Source organism: Amphiura filiformis, chromosome 6 (assembly GCF_039555335.1).
Source record: "Amphiura filiformis chromosome 6, Afil_fr2py, whole genome shotgun sequence".
In the NCBI taxonomy this organism is placed as follows: domain Eukaryota; kingdom Metazoa; phylum Echinodermata; class Ophiuroidea; order Amphilepidida; family Amphiuridae; genus Amphiura; species Amphiura filiformis.
The window spans coordinates 49,629,648-49,649,432 of NC_092633.1; the positions used below are offsets into that span (position 1 = coordinate 49,629,648).

Consider the following 19,785-nt stretch of genomic DNA (forward strand, 5'->3'; position numbering starts at 1 on the left):
GTGAACACTCTAAGACATAACATATGCACATAGGATGTATCAACAGCGACAAGATAGGCATGGCAGCAAAATAAATTAATACACATGAACAATGTTACTACCTTAGAGTGGGCCTACATGTAACTCAAATTATACAACTATTGGAACTATGTAAGTTTCCAAAACATTTTTAGATATACATGCATATGAAAAACATAATTACATCATAAAATGTTCTTTACACATTGCCTTAAACAAGTTAAGGGAGGCGCAGAGCGGACATCAGTGGGAAGTTCATTCCACAAGCGTGGAAAGGAAACAAAAACAGAATTGAAAAAGGCATTGGTATGAGAACTACAGTGGAGATATCTAAGCTCTTTAACCTTAGAAGGCTTGAAAAATTGGCAAAAGGAAGAAGAAGGACCAATTCCATTAATCAATTTAAAGCAGAAGATCAACCTTAACAAATCAAATAAGTTGCATGTTTTAAGTAATCCAAATTCGTCTAATCTAGACTCATATGAAAGATCAGAAGGACACCTCTTCCTATACATCAAGACTTTAGAAATCTTTCTCTGACTCTTATCTAACCTATCAAGCAGGCCAGTCTGACAAGGATTCCAAATTACAGCACAGTATGTAAGATGAGGGAGTATCAATGCTTTAAATAGATGCAGAAGAGCACTGAAGTGCATATGGCGAGAAGTTCTGATGACAAAACCAGTTAGGCGAGAAACCTTTTTACAGATATTATCAACATGTGAAGTGAACGATAAGGAAGAGTTGAAAACAACACCAAGTAGTTTATACTCATCAACAACCTTAATTGGAATACCACCTAACTTGTATGTAAAAAGACTGCAAGCCCTAGACCTCGAAAAATGAACAACAGCACACTTAGAAGCATTAAGGGGGGAGATTATTCTCAATGGTCCACCTGTGAATTCTGTCAAGATCTTTCTGCAGAGCAAGGTGATCCTCAAAAGTTCGAATAGAACGTACAAGTGTATGGTCATCAGCAAATTGAAATAAGGGAGTGGACAGGTTCTCATTAATGTCATTTACAAATAACAGAAACAAGATGGGCCCCAAAACAGAACCTTGAGGAACTCCCGATGTAACTGAAGCCCAATCAGATTTAGCTCCGCCAAAGATAACTCTCTGTTTTCTATCTGAAAGAAAACTTTTAATCCAGTTAAGAACATTATTCCTGATACCATGGTAATATGGCGCAAGAAAGATGAATCTGGAAAGTCCAGTGACCGCGCCTTTTCGGGCGGGGTGGTTAGTGTACTTTCGCGGTCAATCTTCCTTGAACGTACAACATGATCAGAGTCTGCACGAGTATAGTACTAAGAAAAAAACAGGTCCTATTCGTCGGACTAATCCTGGATAGCGCAGCTTGACAGTCTGAGAATAGGTATACAGGACACATTCCATGAACAGTCCAATTCCTGCCTTCTTCACTTGGTGGCTTGCCTAAATTTTGCTATCAAAATTGTATGCTATTGTGTTTTCACTGGCATATGATCTGTCATCAAGACTGAATCTCAAAACAGCTATGAAGACCTTACTATGGTGACAGAGTGATGACTCTTAGGGGTGGGAGATCCCAGTGTGTGTTTGACCACTTTTAGCCAAATATAGATGTGTATAAGCCTACAGGAGGTGTGGACCTGATTCTGTTAACTGGTATCAATTTTGGGCATGAAGATTCTGGCCCTGTGTTAATGAATTTATGTTGAAAAACCTTTTATCAGAGTCGTCATATATTGTGGCTATCTCATCTTTCTTGTTTTAGCTCTTAATTCATTATCAATGCCTTTCTACCAGCACATATATCATTAGTGGTGAAGTCAGCAAGTCTTTTGGACCTTGGATGATCTTCAAGGATGATCATTCCATTCCGGACCTCCAAGTGGGGCCGGGTCATTACAATGCTGTTGAAGATCAAGGACTTCATCACCATTCACAGCAACTCTTAACCCCCTGAGCACTACCTGCTGATCTATGATTGCCTCAGATTGGTCAATTACACGATATCTTCACTTTAATCACCATTCACCAATCAGAATGGAGTTTTGCAAATAATTCACCCCAATTTTTTTGCGTGGTGAAATTATTCTAACATAACAATGTTGCTGATTGGGCCAATTGATAATGAAAACTTCTTTTTGACCAATCGGCAGGTAGTTCTCATGGAGTTAAATTTCATTTGAGTTTTCATTTGAGTGTCCTGCCCACATTATACAGTGATGCAAAAATTGAATATTTTTGCAGTAATGTTGTGAGTTTATATGAACAAGTTTTCAAATGAGACCAAATTCAAGACCCTGCAACAAAGTAACATACCTTGTTCTACAAACTTATTGACATCTCCTTGAAATGAGTTCAAACTGATCTGGTCTTACAAAGTGGTTATGTATAAGGCCAAAAATCATGCCAAAGTCCATTGTCCTTGATTTATTTTTTGCATGTATTTGCAGTCAGCACAATATAAATGGGTGATTCTCTGAAAAGAGTAACTTTTAAGTCCCGCGACTTTCGGCGCTCATAAAAGTTTTAAAAGCGGATTTTTTTTTCTTTTTGGCTTAGTCATGGACTTTTGTATGTATAAAAATAGTTAAGAACATCCAAGTAGGGAAAAATTAATTTCTTGGTGTCAAAAAATTCTTCAATATCTGACGACCCCCCTGAAAACCCCATGTCCCGATGTCACGCACCGAATTTTAGTGATTTTGTAGTATTTTTGTGAGCAAGTGTGGGAAGTGAAAATTACCACTGACTGGGGTAAATATCATGTCTAAGAAGGTTTAAATGCTTAAAACCACTTCTAAAGTCAATATTATGGAATAATTCAAAATGTGTGTCAAAAATTGCTGTCCCTTGGTTTTGCATCATTGCCGTCACATTGGCATCAAAACGACTGGAGGTGAAGACCAAATATCAGAGGTCAATAATTTGACCCTGTACGCTGCCTTTACAGACGACGAAAAACATCAACCCGAATAGGTGCACATTGGCACTCTTTTCCTGCCAATTTTGAGGGTATATTCAAGTATACACGTGCGTACCTTTATTCAACATCATCTCCAAACGTTTCTGATCAATTTGATATAAGTCTTATTGTTGAAATTTTCCGGAAAATAATGATGGTTGAATATGTCCCACAAGCTGTTGTGGTGATATGTAACACGTGGGTAAGATTAACCCTGCTATTAATCGTAAGCAATGTCTGAACCATCATCTCCGCTACATCAGTTGGCGTCACAATTTGCCGTGGCGGAGATGATTCTCTATAGGAATTCGTGTAGAAATATCATCTCCGTCACATCACCATCATCTCCATCACATCACCGGATCTTGAGATACAGCGAAGTCCAGTTTAGTTTATCAGAAAATGCTTACCAATTCTAGACCTTCTCATCTGTATGAATTTAATTTTCAAGTAGTGTGAAAACATTACTGAAATCAAATGTCTGTGACGGAGATGATTCTCTATAGGAATTTGTGTAGAAATATCATCTCCGTCACATCACTATCATCTCCATCACAGCATTGTCATCTCCATCACAATTGTTGTTGACCTTTATTTGACCTTTGACCCAGACAACATGGAATTTACTATTTGGAAATGTAATTGATATTGTATGTGTTTACTATGTCAATAGAAATTTATTTAGTTATTTCAAGCAAAATTATGAATATACTTAAGTTTGTATAAAAAATACTAACAGACATGACATTTTCCGTACAGCCTGCCTCTCATTGTCCCAACTAAATGACGAAAGTACAAAATCATATTTTTTTTAAATGAAAAAAGCAAACATGAATCAAGCAACTTACAGGTTATCCATAAAACTCATAATTAAGAGTTTTAACAATTTTTTGTCCTTATTTCCTTTTTGGCCTAAATGTGACGGAGATGATGCTCACCTGGCACAACCTGCAGATTACGCCCTCTATAGTATAGAGGGCGCCCCTAAAGATTGCGCCAAATATTGTTTTCATGCACTAGAGACTTGCATCCTTACAGATATGTAAAGGAAACATTTTTATAATCATTTTCAAATTCATATTTGCCTATCTTCAAATAGTACACCTTTTCAGAGAAATACCCAAATAGGGTAGCAGTTCAAAATCATGACCATATTTCAAAAATTAAGGTAACCATAATGACCACAAGGATTGTGTCAGTAAATAATGTAAAACATATGAAACGGTTTGACTACAAAAACGATTCTAAAAAAATAGAATTAAATAAATGCATCTACGCAGTTTCCACCTCGATACACCCGAGTACACAACAGTTTCTAGCACAGCAAGAATGAGCGAGTCTAGTCTCCACACATTCTGTGTTATACTACACGGTTGAGTGCATAGCATTTTAAGAGCTGTGTGAGAACTAGTGGAAAATAGACATCTGAAGTTGGTTTTTGCCAAAACCTTAAGTTTTTTCTTCATCCAATCAGAAATTGTTTTATATCGAAAGAAAGCTAACACTTCTTTTTGTCATTAGTCAACAGATGATGCAATTCAATTTTTATATAGCAACGCGAATGTGCAAAATCTGTTAAACAACCTATTCAAGCAGACTTTTTGACCAAAATGTAGATGTTAAAAGTCAAAACCTCAAGTGTTCCTTACAATATTTTTCCAATTTTATGTCATTAAATGAAAGAGCACACTGTATATCCATATACTAGCCTCATTAGAATGAGCAATGGCCAATTCTCTTTAAATTGAAAATCTTGTGCAAAAAGTGACTGATTTTGCCTGTTTTGTCATACGGTTGTAAATTCAATGAACTATGACTTTGCTAAAGAGCGCTTACAAATTGAAGTTATGAAACTTAAGGTCCATTCATACTACCACCGCATTTGCGGTGCGTTGTCGCACTGCATCGTACTGCAAACTACTGCATTGCGATATCGCAATGAAGTTAAATACATTTTAACTTGGAAATGCGACGAGTTGCGTTGAGTTGCGGCAAAACGTAATCGATATATCGGCATCGCAAAGTAATGCATCGCAAATGCGGTGGTAGTATGAACGGACCTTTAACACCTACAGAAGATACAGATTCAAAAGTTGCACTCCTATTGGTGTATGTACATGTCAATATCTTTAAACAACACAAACAATCAATCATCGCGAATGCACAGTGGCATAGCATCATTATTCATAGTGGCACAGGGGCATGTGCCCCCCAATCGAGTTGAAAATTTAGAAAATCCTATAGGAAAATTGCTGAAAACAGCTTGTGCCCACCCAAAAAAAGACCCAGTGCCCCCAATCATGGTTGGTGCCCCCTCCCAATAGAATGACTCATGTTACGCCAGCAGACAATGGGGCCAGTGGCATAGCGTGGGTCATCCGATTGGGGCACCGACCATGATTGGGGGCACCAGGTCTGATTGGGGGGAGGGCACAAGCCATTTTTTGGCCATTTTCTTATGGTATTTTCTAAATTTTGCAATCGATTGGGGGGCACGTGCACCTTTGCCCCTATGCCACTGAATGGGGCTTGCTACTGTACATGTTGACTATGTTGATGGAAAAGGAAAACTCATGACATGAATGATGATGTGCAAAATTTTCAATTTTAATTTTAGTCAAAAATCAACAGGTATTTACTGGGCTAAAAAACAGCCTGGCTACATCACAGATCAAAATCACAATGGGCTCAAAAATCACCCCTGGCACTATTTCTGGCTATCATAATAATAGACTTTCTTATACATTAGCCTGAGTGGACTAAATCGGGTTACATAATAACTCAACATTTTTGGGCAACCTTTTTTATTATTTTGCAAATGTTTTTCTAAGATGTCTTAATTGGTTGGGTTATTCATCTGTACCCTAGTACATTTTAACTGCTATTTGATATGGATGATAATTGTGTTTATTCATAGCAAACAGAGAATCACTACAATAAATGACAAATACAATGCAATCAAAATGCAAATACCCTTTGCCCAGACTGATTGCTGGAACAACTATCAGGGATTCCCCACAATGGAGTTGAATATTTAAATATTTTTAGGAATGGCTCAAAGTGAAGGATATAGTTTTTCAGGCCCGTCGGAAGCAAATCAAAAGTGGTACGGCCCACCTTGGGGGTCTGTGGGTGAAACCTCCAGCGGGGTTTTAAGGTTGGTCTGAACCCTGGAATTATGGAAAGTTTCGGGCCTCATAACTTTTAAATTGTTGGTCTAAAGTATATAAAAGTATACATATTTAGAATGGCAAAGACTTGATTTTTTTTTATTAATTTTTAAAAACTAGATCAAAATATCTAGGACCTGTTTTTTCATTTTTTTGAATTTTTACCAATTTTACCAAAAATATTTGAAATTTGGGCCAAAATCGGGCTTTTTTATGATTTTTTTGAAAAATCAGCATTTTTTGACCATTTTGGTGCAAATTTCTCAAGTTGTTCAAATTCAAAAAATGAAAAACAGGTCCTAGATATTTTGATCTAGTTTTTAAAAATTAATAAAAAAAAATTTTGGCCTAAGAATTTTTTTGTTAGGATGCACGAAAAAGAAGTGGGCCAAAAACCGTTATTTTTGGGATTTTGGGCCAAAAATGGCATTTTGGCCCAAATTTGACCTCACAGATGAACTTATCAAGTCTTTGCCATTCTAAATATGTATACTTTTATACTTTAGACCAACAATTTAGAAGTTATGAGGCCCGACGGGCAGAGCCCCTCATGGGGGTTCAAGAGGGCGAAGCCCCTGGAAGCCCAAGCACTTTTGAAAATAAAAAGTACAATTTCAACGGTAAGTTAATAGGACTTAACTTCAAAACTAGGACAATCAAAATAAAATGATCAACCACAAAACATTTAAATTACCAATTCATGATAAGACTCGATTGCAGTACACATGATACTAAATTTGTAAGTCACACCTCAAAAAATAAAATAAAAAAATGTAAAATCAACCATTCAAAAATCACCGAAGTTTATATAAAGTTATCATATTTATACAATATTATACAAATATTGAATGTTTATGCATACAATGGTAAGAATATTTTCATGAGGACTGTTCCATTCAATTTTATTATTATTATTATTATTTTTAAGCTGAAAAGTGGTACGGCCATGGCGGTTCTGACGGGCCTTAGGATATTAAAGTCAATAAAATTGTCATCATTTTTGTTTTTCATATGAAAATGGCACTAACACTCCCATAATGCATGCAGTGTTCATTCAGTTGTGTGTAGCTGGAGTTGCTACATATTTTAAATGGACATACCCCGGGGGACATACTCAACTCCTACAACATTAAGAGGCTGTAAGAGTACTCTTAAAAATTCTAATTTTTCTAATTTTTACACAATTAATATCCTACCTTTGATAATTTGATGAATTAAAGTAGCCTGCAAAATGTAGGAACATGTGTTTGAACCAATCAGATTCAGATTCCCTTGTCAAAATAAAAATTGGGGTAAAAATTGGGGTGGTCACTCTCACACAAAAGTGCCTCCCACCCACGTCCGAACACCTCTGAAATGCACCCTTAATGGCGAATTTTCACATAACCAAATTGCACCCCTTAATGGCGAAACACATGCAAAATCCTACCCTAAATGGCGTCAACTGAGAAATATCTATATTGATACCCTAAGTGGCGTAAACAGGGAAATGAGCTAATTTGATACTCAAGGTGTCTTTTTGATGTTGCAGACATATAGATACTGAAGAAAACATGCTCAAAAGTAACAAGAATCAATTAAAAAGTGGTGATTTTTATCAAATTAGTGCAAACTCACACAAACAATAATATTACTAACCCTAAACATCTAAGGATTGGGCTGAAAAAGGACCCCTAAATGGCGATGCCTTCTGAAAAAGTACCCCTTTTTCAAAAAGAAATCGACGACGCTGTGTGGTGAAAAACATACCCTTTTAGACGTTTTTCTTGGACACGGGTGCGTAGCAAGTCAAGTAGTGAGTGCCCCCCCCCCCCCGGGTAAAAATTCCACTTTTTATTTAGGCCAAGAATTTTTAGTCTTATTTATTTTTAAGTCTTATTTATAAATTTTGTCCCCCTTCTATAAAATGAGAAAAATCCTGGGGATGTGATTACTGATTGGCTTATCCTCCTTTCAAAGGTACTCCTCTTTTTGCCAAACGACAAGTGTTTCTGGAATGCTGCTAAAATAAGAAAACTTTTAATGCTAATTTATTGCACATTCTAGGGAAGCGTGGTTACCTTTTTTAAATAGCCGAGTGAGAGGGTTTTCAATGAAATATTTTTTGTGTCAAAATTGAAGCATCCTATGTATAAAAGAATATATGAATATTTACTGCACATCATATATAACGATTCGTGATACCCAATTGTGGCACATTTGATGTCGTTCTTAAAAGAAGCAGAGAATTTTGTTTCAATTTTATATACGCCAAAATATTTTTTCAATTGAGCAAGAATAAGGATAGAAAAAACGTTGAAAATTCCATGTAAAAATTACATTAGACCCCACCAAAGATTACTGTTTCGTTTTTATGGTAATCTAATCTTTTCCTGAAAAACAAATTGAGGTCTAATGTGGAATTTTTATATAAAGGGTAGTGAATCATAAAAATGACTTGTTTTCATTACTGTATATTTTTATGAATCAGATGGTATGATGTGGCATCCATTTGTGGAGCAGAACGAGACTCTTCCACTTTTTCATCAAGATTACTGCAGGTAAGTAAATTGGCAGTTGCACCAATGGAGGAAGGGGGGGTGGCAGTGGGGAAGGGCAGAAGGGGGTGGTGGAAGAGTGCCCCCTCCTGACAAAAATAAAAGAGAAAAGTGAACCTCTGGTAAAAAATTAAAGAACATCGGGAAGGCAATGGGAAAGAAAAGGGACAAGGAGCCTGTTTTCCACTAAAATTCACCCCAATCTTGGGCCAAAATAGTGTAAAATACAACTTTGCATCTGAACTCCTGGGTGGGGGGGGGGCAGAGTGTCCCCTGACAAAATGAAAGAGAAAAGTGCCCCTAGACAAAAAATGAAGGAGGAAGAAGCAAGGAGCCCCTTTTCCACCAAACCAAAATCCAACCCGATCATGGGCCAAAATAGTGTAAAATACAAAATATTTGCGTCTAAACTCTTTAGGGATGAAATCAAAACTCGACCAGCGGTTCCGTCCGGTTGCCATTGTTTAGAACAATAGGAACCGAACGGAAGCAGCAGTCAACCGCCGGTCCAGTTTTGATTTCATCCCTTATAATTATAGCTTACATGTTATGTTACTCCTATACAGGACTATGCCGTACATATATAAAGAAGATCAAATGTTTAAAGGCATTCCATTAAAGCGATATTACTTGGCACCATTTGCCTATGAGAATGGCACCACATACCCACCCAATAAAGGTTTCTGTAATGAGGAAACATGTGCACCAGCAGGCATACAACGGATGGATCCATGTAGATTTGGTTAGTGTTATTTGCTTTGTAAAGTATGATGGGTGGGACAATGCAAGCAAAATGCTCAAACCAGGCTAATGAAGCCTACCAGTGGCAGATCTAGAGCCCTCGGGGGGGGTCTTAATTGAGAAAAGATGTAAAAAAAGGCCGGTAAGTGGCCATCATGTCGCACTTGCGCATCGCAGGCGGTTGTCTGAGGGGGATGTGCCCCCAGAGAAGTGAGACACTTGGAAAATGAAGGCCCAATTAAAGCCATTGGGTGGACCATTTTAGCACTATTTTTTTTTTATATTGTGTACAATTTCAGCCCAAAATTGGTGAAATGAAGGATAAATGGAAGCTGTGGCGGTGTTTGTTAAAAAGGTTTAAGTTATCTCACTAAAAAAGTAAAACATATTTAAATGTTTTAGGAAAACCTATCTAAAGTGAAAGATAAGTTCATAAAACTCTCATTCTCACATAAAAATTGGTAAAGTGCAAAATAATCACAAGAAGCTTTAAACTTTTACAGTATAATCATGGTGTTTTCATTGTTTTATTACAGGGAGTCCAATGGGATTATCCAACCCACATTTTCTGTATGCTGATCCATGGTTATCGGATCAAATCATAGGTCTGAACCCTGATGTAGAAAAACATGAAAATTATTTCCTGCTGGAACCAGTAAGTAAATTGAGCTATTCCATTTAAAATCCACACTACCCCTGTGGAAGATTTAGCTTGAGTGTTCCACAGAGGGAGTATAAGTTTCAAATAGAATAGACAATTGGGTAACTTCCATATGAAATACTCACTCCAGTTGTGGAAGATATAGGTAAAACCATAATACAGGGCGAGTATGAGTTTCAAAATGAATAACCCTGACCAGTTACATTTGAAAAACTTACTCCCACTGTGGAAGATATTGCCAAAATCTTCCACAAGGGGAGTGTGGATTTCAACTGGAGTAGCCCAATGCATGTACTATAACAACCTCATGTGAGGACACAGTTCCATAACCCCCAATATGATGTACACTCATAAAATAACCTCTGATTATGTTGGGTACAAACCGTTATGAAATCGGCAGACGGCCAAATCAGGATTTGGTTTTAGGTAAATACAAGGGGGTATCAAAAAGTTTTAGAAATCGCCCAGAAGTGAAAGAGCTATATCAATGAAATTTTGTCAGTGCAATCACTGGTCCTTATGTATACTATGGTCCAAAAATGGTCTCATAGGTATGTTTACTTTTTTTACAGGTGGTGCTAGATGCCAATAACCTGCTGCCCCAGTTACTGCGCATAAACTGCAAGATTGAGAAAATTGAGCAAGCAGCATTATTAGGATCCTGCATTTGAAGGGTTGCAGTGCCTAGAAAATTGATGATGAAATGAAAGTTATCTTCGGTGGTGATTGTGATATGTAACTGTCGCTTTTTTGAAAAGGAATTTTTATTTCATTACAGATTTTCTGGGCACTGTAACCCTTAAAATGGAACTTAATCATGCTGCATGCCTCAATTTTCTCCATTTTGCTGGTTATGCGGCTACATAGGCAGGTAGGTAGTGACATCTAGCTCCTGTGAAAAAGTAAACATACTTATGAGACCATTTTTGCACCATAGTGTACATAAGGACCAGTGATTGCACTGACAAAATTTCATTGATACAACTCTTTCACTTCTGGGTGATTTCTAAAACTTTTTGATACCCCCTTGTACATGTTACATATGCATTATGTTTGAATTACAGGAGAGGAAATCTAGCACTATTTACTATCGTGGTATTATGTAACTCCTTGATAATGATGCATGATGGTACATGCCATAGACTTCTGGTTAGGGGCCGTGCAATAATTATGAGCCCTGGGGGAGGGTAAAATTGGGGGGAGGCAAGAAATTTTTGGTGAGCAAAAAGGGGTGCAAGCAAGTTTTGGCCAGCCGAGGAGGGGGGGCAAGCGATTTTTGGCATGGATTCATGGGGCGCCTTTTAAATAAAATGCTCTAAAAAGGCTTAAGGGATCTAAAAATGAGCGTTTATTGCGTTTCGACAGTATTTTTTGTGGGACATGAGAGCACCTCAGACCTATCAATTGCATTCTGAATCTGAAGCATGTCTTTCTGATATCAAATAATTTTCATTTTTGAAAATCACAATATAATACAAATTTTATGACAAATTATAAAAATTGATATTTTTCAAATTTTTGATATATAACAGTCCTGAAGTAAATTATATAAATCTAATGATATATTCTTAAAGTGTATGTAGCAGGGAGGAAAAGCCGACGGTCAATTGAAAATTTTGACCTTTCATATTGAAGATATGGATTTTTTCCCAAAAGACCTAATTTTTTTTGGTGTTTTGGGAAAAAAAATCCATATCTTCAATAATAAAGGTCAAAATTTTCAATTGATCGTCGGCTTTTCATCCCACCTACATACACTTTAAGTATAAATCATCAGATTTATAAAGTTTACTTCAAGTACTGTTAAATATCAAAAATATCAATTTTAATGATTTGCCATAAAATGTGTATTAAATTGCTAATTTCAAAAATCAAAATTATTTGATATCAGAATGACATTCTTCGTATTCAGAATGCAATTCGATATGTCTGATGTGCTCTAATGTCCCAAAATAAATACTGTCCAAACGCTCATACCCCAGCCCTTAAGAAAACAGTACAGAAACGCTTTAATATACAAATTTTCCTGCTCGCTGCGCTCGCAAATTTGGCATGTGCAAAGGGGGAGGGGGGAGGGCAAAGATTTTAGGCAGGCTGAGGGGAGGCAAGCAATTTTTGGCGGGCAAAGAGGGGGGGAAGCAATTTCGGAAATTTTACCCTTTTACAGATCACCCATTGTCGATATGTGGATGATTTTCAGCTACACACACAAATGTGAATTTTGAAAAGAAATCATGACTTTTTGATCAACAGCTTACTGCAAATATTACCGACTTAAATCATGTTTTCTCTTCACACCACTAAATGTTTCTTTTCAACAGAAAATGGGTATGCCATATACGATGAGAATGCGCTTGCAGATCAACATGTACATAGAAAATATAGGAGGTATAAAGTAAGTTACAAGGTCATACATGTATGTGACATGATCAAGAGGAATGAGTCGGATGTCGCTAATATTGTTTTCGAGATATTGGCAAAAACGGTGTTCAAATTCTTTTGTTTTATATTGTTTTCAGCCATTGATAAATTGCTCATAACTTGGTAACCAGATGTCCGATTTTGACGGGGTTTGCATCAAATGTAGCATTTATAAACTGCCAGAAAATGATTTTAAAAACTTCTAATTGAAAATTGCCGACATGTGACTCATTCTCCTTGATCATGTCACATATGTGACAAGATCTGCTCCATGGGGGCCAAAGGAGGCATTTTTGAAAATTGAGTTACTATATCATATACTGAAAACACCAAAGGTCTAGCATATTTGGTTCTAAAGTTCGGAAGTTTTGTGATATGTATTTTCTTATGTATTTTATTGTTTTTTACTCCATATGTTTGCCTTTATCTCAATTTCAAATTTGCTGCCTTTGGCCCTCATGGACCAGATCGTGTCACATACCGTAAAATCTTGATACTTAGGATATGTGCTTACTATTGAGTGCTACAAAATTGTACCATAGTCCGGTGCCGTATCAACTGAGCTAATGAGGTTGAGACACAAATTTGCATTTGTTCATATATAACTATGTGTATCGATGATTTGCTCAAAACCCTCTCACTTTTGTGGATGGGGCTTCCTGAATTTTCCCTGACATATTTCCAAAATTCCATGAGAAATATTTCCACTTTACCAGTACTGTTTCCCAGCAAACATAAAATGTTTTACAGAAACCTTTAAATCGGGTTATATTAATGGTATAAAACGTTCTTGAAAACATTCTAACATAATGGGGGACAAAATATTTGGTAAAAATGTTTGCCAACTAATGTTTTGCAGTAACATTTTGACATTTTAAAAATCACATTCTTACATAACCTAACCAAAAATATATTCTTTTTTCTCCATCAGACAAATGGGTAATGTAAGAACTATGTATTATCCAGCTATCTGGTTTGCTCAGGTAAGACTCCTAGCTCAAGCTTAAAGCCAGAATATGTGATTTGCATAAAGAATATATTCCTATTTCAGAGTTCCCCCTGAAAAAAGTGCCCAATAATTCAAAAATCAAAATAGAAAATCGGTAAGGCAAAGGTAATGAAAAGGGATAAGGAGCCTGTTTTCCACCAAAATTCACCCCGATCAGGGGCAAAATAGTGTAAATGCAAATGTTTTCACACACATTGCCCCATGAAAGCCTTTTTTGGAAGCTCGAAGACTTAACATGTGCAGTCTCTCTAAAAAACAGTATATGGGTATCCCATGATTCCCATCAATATTATACCAGGTCAAAATGATGCAACCAGGAATTGTTTTTCACCAAAAATATTTGAAATTTGGGCCAAAATCTGGCTTTTTTATTAATTTTTTGAAAAATCTGCATTTTTTTACCATTTTTGGTGCAAATTTCTCAAAGTTGGTCGATATTCAAAAAAATGAAAAAACGGGTCCTAGATATTTTGATCTAGTTTTTAAAAATTAAAAAAAAAAAAAATTTTGGCCCAAGAATTTTTTTGTTACGATGCACGAAAAAGAAGTCGGCCAAAAACCGTTATTTTGGGGATTTGGGGCCGAAAATGGCATTTTGACCCAAATTTGACCTCACAGATGAACTTATCAAGTCTTTGCCATTCTAAATATGTATACTTTTATATACTTTAGACCAACAATGTAGAAGTTATGAGGCCCGAAAGTTTCCATAATTCCAGGGTTCAGACCAACCTTAACATACACTGTATTTTTAACCGTTCATGTGTGTATTCCCTATTCCAGAAAAATACAGCACTAATTTTTTTGGAATAAAAAAATATTATACTGTTTTGCCAAATGAAACAGCTAAATCCTAATCCTTTAGTTAGTCCTAACTGGCAATAAAAGAAAAAAATCACTATTTTACTAATTTCTTGAAAAAGAGTCAAAACATGCATTTTCGCATATTTTCTGACAATCGAGTCAAAAATCAAAGACTTGGAACAAGTCTAAGCATTCAAAATCTTGAGTATATGCCGAGATTTTGCTATAATTTTCACTTTTTTGTGTTTTCTTTAATTAAATTATCGGTTATCAGAATGAAACATGTCTTTTTCAAAAATTAGACTGCATAAACTGAAATTAGTCTTGGTACAAGTCTTTGGGCTTGATTGTCACAGCATACGAAAAACACCCTAAAAACGCATGTTTTTGGCCCTTATTTCCAAAAATTGACCAAATATTAAAATTTGACTTTTATTGCCAGTTAGGACTAACTAAAGGATTAGGATTTAGCTATGTTTCATTTGGCAAAACAGGATAATATTTTTTAATCCCAAAAATTAGTTCTGTATTTTTCTGGAATAGGAGTACATATCAAATTTTATCATTGATCATTTCATTAATTTTGATAAGTCCTCGTATTCCATTCACTTTTTATGTTTTATAACACAACTCTCCACCTTTTGTATGTTAACAGGAGGTAGATGTACCAGATGATGTAATCAAGTCTTATCGTTTAGGATTCCAGCTCACAGAACTTATAGTTGACATTATGAAGTATGCTATGATTGTCATTGGATCACTCATGGTCATACCAGCATCAATTGCCCTTGTTAATACTTGCTACACTAAACATCAAAAGAAAAGGTAAGTTTTAGTTGTTGTACACCCGGGGGAGGAGGGGGGCACTCGCATATATTCAGGCATGAGAATGACTTTTTTGAAAACGGCCTGAAAAAGTGTGTGAATTTGGCCTTCAACAGGCTGAAAAACATGCGTAAATTTGGACAACAAAACTGCCTGAAAATTCTCATGCCTGTATTGCGTCAATAGACCTTTTTTTTTGCAAATCTGCCACCCAATGACTCCCTTTTTTCATCAGCTTACACCCAATGACCCATTTTTCTCAGAAATTTACACTAAATGTGCAATTGTTTTGAATGCTTCGAGTACAATTGTACATTTTTTAGCAATTTTAGTTTCAAAATGGTAATCCCACACTTAATGACCCCACTATTTTCTTGGAGCTGCCACTGTATGACCCCCTTTTACCGTCAGTACTTTGTCGCAGTTACTTTGTGCACGTCAATTACAGATTATACATGCCAGGTCCTTGAGTCAATGTGCGATTTATACACCCACTGAAGCACACACTGACGTCACTGTCAATAAAAAGCCAAATGGACTATTATAAGTGTCATGTTTACAATAAAGAATGCAGAAATTGACAAATGTTTATATGGCAGCTATTGCCGATAGACATGAATTCTTGCACTAGGGCAACAAAAAAACCCAAAAAAATCTGTTGTTAAAAAATTTTGAAAATTAGAAAATAATGTTTACTTGATATTTTCAGATTTGTATTTGGTAATTTCTTAGGGTCATTTAGCCTCATTTTTTTCTCAACTTTCCTGGCCTCATCAAGAAAACAAATCTCGACTGACTGACCCTACTTGGCAAGTCCATCAGCCCGTAGAACAAGTGTTTAATTACCCAAACGGGTACATTTCAGCACATCACATCAAAGCTACCTTTGGGCGCCCATTCCTTTTTTAAAGGAATTTTATTTTATTTGGCATTGACTAACCCCTTGTGATTTTTTCTTCCAATTTCAGTGGTGAATTAGATGAAGAAAAGAAGCCACTCTTAACGAATGAATCCAGAAGAGATAATCACAGCAACATCACATCTGTTTATACCGAGGATGGAAAGGAAATGCCAGGAATATTGAGTGAATCTTGACCTTGTGATTCCTCTTTAGGATTTTAAAAGTTAGGTTCCCCATATAAATTTTTTTTGGGGGGAGGGAAAGAAAGTTGCTGCATTTTTGTATTTTTTTATTTGAGAAATCCATGCTGCAGCCCAACAAAATTGCTTCACTAGCCCAAGATTGCAGCAGTTGAAGAAAGCTTGTAATCACCTGCTCCCACAGCCAACTGATGATGATGATGATAATGATGAGGTTTAGGGTTAGGATTAGGGCTTAGGTTATGGTGAAGTTAAGGGGGTACTACACCCCTGTGGTAAATTTGTGACTAGTTTTCATTTTTCTCAAAAATAATAACACACTGGTAATAAAGTTATGTATATTATTGGGGCAAGGAATCCAATTACTACACTGAAATTTCAGTGACTCAAGACAAGCGGTTCAGTATATATGATAGGAAACGAGGTACATCCTAGCGGTACCTTATTTCTTATCATAAATAACAAACCGCTTGTCTTGGGTCACTGAAATTCCAGTGTAGTAATTGTATTCCTTGCCCCTATAATATACATAACTTTTGTTACCACTGTGTTATTAGTTTTGAGAAAAATGCAAAATAGACACAAATTTATTGAGGGGTGTAGTACCCCCTTAAGGGTAAGGAATAGGGTTTATTGGGTTTTCTGACATCAACTTGTAACCAATTATTCAAATAATTTGTTTCTCATACATACATTTTGTTTACTCACTATATGAAATCAGTAAACCTTATGAAAATCTAAAAAATTTCCTCAAACATTTTAAATTTTATTTATAATAATAATTTTAATATATATCCTAGAGCGTGTTTATAGTGAATATACCGCATTTTGAGTATACCGTACATGATAATCCTTGTATATATACAGATACTCTTGCTGTTTATAGTGAGACACAGTTACCGCACAAATATATACCAACTAACATTATCGTACATTTATAATGACCCCGAGGTCACACGGGAATGTGTAAATATTGTATGCGAGCTATAAACAGCCCATTCAACAATATGATCATGGCGGCAAACATGTAGCTTCTGTTTTGATCATTCTTGGGGGTGAGAATCGTTCCGAATGTCCTGCGCGCATTCAACGCATCATGTAGAATCTCCTACTTCCGTAATACCGCACACAATTTATACTGGTGTGTTTATAGTGGAATATCTCGCCACAATATCCTTCGGTTGAGAAGGATATCGATGTACCGCATACATACATATACTGCTAGTGTTTATAGTGGGCAAGTATCCGGATAATCTCTAACCGGGTAGAAATTGTACCGCAATGTACCGCACATCTGCTCCCACTATAAACACGCTCCTATTCTGCATTGATTTGACATTCTTATTCAATGGGTGCGTCTTGTAAAGAATTCACGTAATTTGATTGGTTTTCAGGTGTATAATATCTCACAATAGTTGATAGTGATATTAGTCATGGCGCGCGCCGCCACGCAACGGCGGCACGCTTGTTGCTTCTCAATGATCGCTGCGATTATGCGTTCGCGTAATACACGGCGAGAACTAAGAACGCGATTCGGGCGGCTTAGATGTTCGTGATGGTTTCGCTCATTTAAAACAACGGGATGTCCTCACAAAAGTAACTTTATTTTTTTCTGAAAAAGGTAGTTTTTCTCGTAAAAATTACATTAAAACTGAATAAGAATGAGAATAATGATAGATTTTGTCTTTTTTTGCCTATCAATATCGTGTCATAATGGATGGGCTGGCCAATATTTTTATCGTAGTGGATGCCGGCACCCACTACTCAAAATATTAGCCAGCCCATCCATTATGACACGATATTGGATAGGCAAAAGACAAAATCCTATCATTTATTCTCTAAATCAATATTTTAGAGTTTTGAGGCATATCACAAGAAACACAAAAATTTTCCTTTTTTTTGGTTTTGGTCAAAATATTTTAATAAGTATAACGTCAGGTTTTATAAATGTCATGCAAAAGTTACAACACTAAAATAACATGTCAAAAATGTTAGAGTAAAATATTTTTTTCAAACATTTTTGCAAAATATTTTGTCAACACTTATATGACACTTATGTTTTGCAGCAAGTTCTCAAAAGTTTTTTTTTTTTTAATAATTGTTACTATAACCCAACATTTAAAGGTTTTCTTTTGCAAATGTTTGCAAATGGATATAAAAATCCTAACTCTAATCCTAATATTAAAGTGATTTGCTCATCCGGTCGATCATAAAAATCATCAAAATTCAGATTTTGGTACCTTTGTCATTGTCATAAATATGTAAACATAGCCTGCTGGTGGTTCAGCCGAAAGCCGTGTATTTAAGACAAAAATAAGGAATTTACATGAATCTGCAATTTAGATACTGACAGTATCTAAATTAGCTACATGTATTCGAATGGGGCTTCAACTTCATCAGTACTGCTGTTTTCTTTGTTTTTGCCAAATTTTTCATTTCAAAAATACCAAATGACAATTTGAATGACTTATCCTTCACTTTTAAGCAATTTATAAACAATTTTATTTTTTACACTTTCGCTGGAATCAGTGAATGGGTCTTTAAGTTGGATTTTTTGTCCACTTACAAGTTTTGCCTAATGCTAGTTTTATTTTTTTTGCCTTAGTATTTAGCAATTAGGTATGACCATTTCAAATGGGGTTACCTGATTGGGTGACTCCATTTGAAATCTACACCCCCAATGTACAAGATTAAGGTATGTCTTCCATAGGTGTATGGATTTCATCTGGAATAGCCCATATATTGCTAAAAAAGTTGAAATTTTAATGTTATTAATTTTTCACACTTTGCAAAAAAAAAAATCTGAAAAGATTGGCAATTTTCACTTGCTTTCAAATTTGTAATTCTAAGCTTTCTTACATTGACCTTGGAATGTCAACATGAATATAACACCAAAATTTCAACTTTTACAGTACGGACAATTGCCTAAGATTTATGTAAAAACTTTCGCACATTCCAAAACTAAGTAATGAAATTACTTAAAAAAAAAAAAAACAAAACAAAGAAAGAAAAAGAAGCGCATACAGGGTATCAACCAAAATGTATAAACTGAAAAAAATTATGAGCATTATCGCACAAAAGTACTCCTGCCAGTAGCAATTGTAAAAAGTGAGGTTGGTGCAAGAACATCATTTCTGCATTTTTGTCATTTTGCAAAAGCATTTTTGTGTTTTGAGTTTTTTACTTAGGCCTTTTTTGCTTTAAGGTGATGCTCAAGATTATCTTTTTAATTCATAGTGTATCTTTTTATCATGTTTATACTGATTCTGTACTTGTTTGGCATTTGTTTTTATACATCATTAGGCCTAAAAAAATTGTAACATAAGAAAAATTTAGGTAGGTCGATTGGGATTTTTTTTTTATACTTTTATAGCTGTAAATTGCATTTTTTCTTCTTTTTTGTTTTAAATTAAATTTATTTTATTCTTTTTTTGGGTTTTTTTTTTTCGGTTTAGGGTTGCCAAAAAAAAAAAAAAAAAAGTCAGGGTCGGGCCTAATTTTAGGGTCGGTCTGGTTACGCCATCAAACAAGTTTTTTAA

General features: G+C 35.7%; 1 protein-coding gene across 2 annotated transcripts in view; it reads left to right on the plus strand.

The window, feature by feature from the left end:
- Positions 1–16,448, plus strand: part of LOC140155541 (scavenger receptor class B member 1-like) — a 60,321-nt gene extending 43,873 nt beyond the window's left edge. For both annotated transcript variants that reach the window (XM_072178419.1, XM_072178420.1), the window contains exons 6-12: positions 8,618–8,687; positions 9,251–9,426; positions 9,962–10,080; positions 12,408–12,481; positions 13,439–13,490; positions 14,976–15,145; positions 16,114–16,448. In XM_072178419.1, the coding sequence (XP_072034520.1) occupies positions 8,618–8,687; positions 9,251–9,426; positions 9,962–10,080; positions 12,408–12,481; positions 13,439–13,490; positions 14,976–15,145; positions 16,114–16,240 (788 nt within the window). In that variant the 3' untranslated portion in view covers positions 16,241–16,448. The remainder of the gene's footprint in view (positions 1–8,617; positions 8,688–9,250; positions 9,427–9,961; positions 10,081–12,407; positions 12,482–13,438; positions 13,491–14,975; positions 15,146–16,113) is intronic.
- The last annotated feature ends 3,337 nt before the right edge of the window (positions 16,449–19,785 follow it).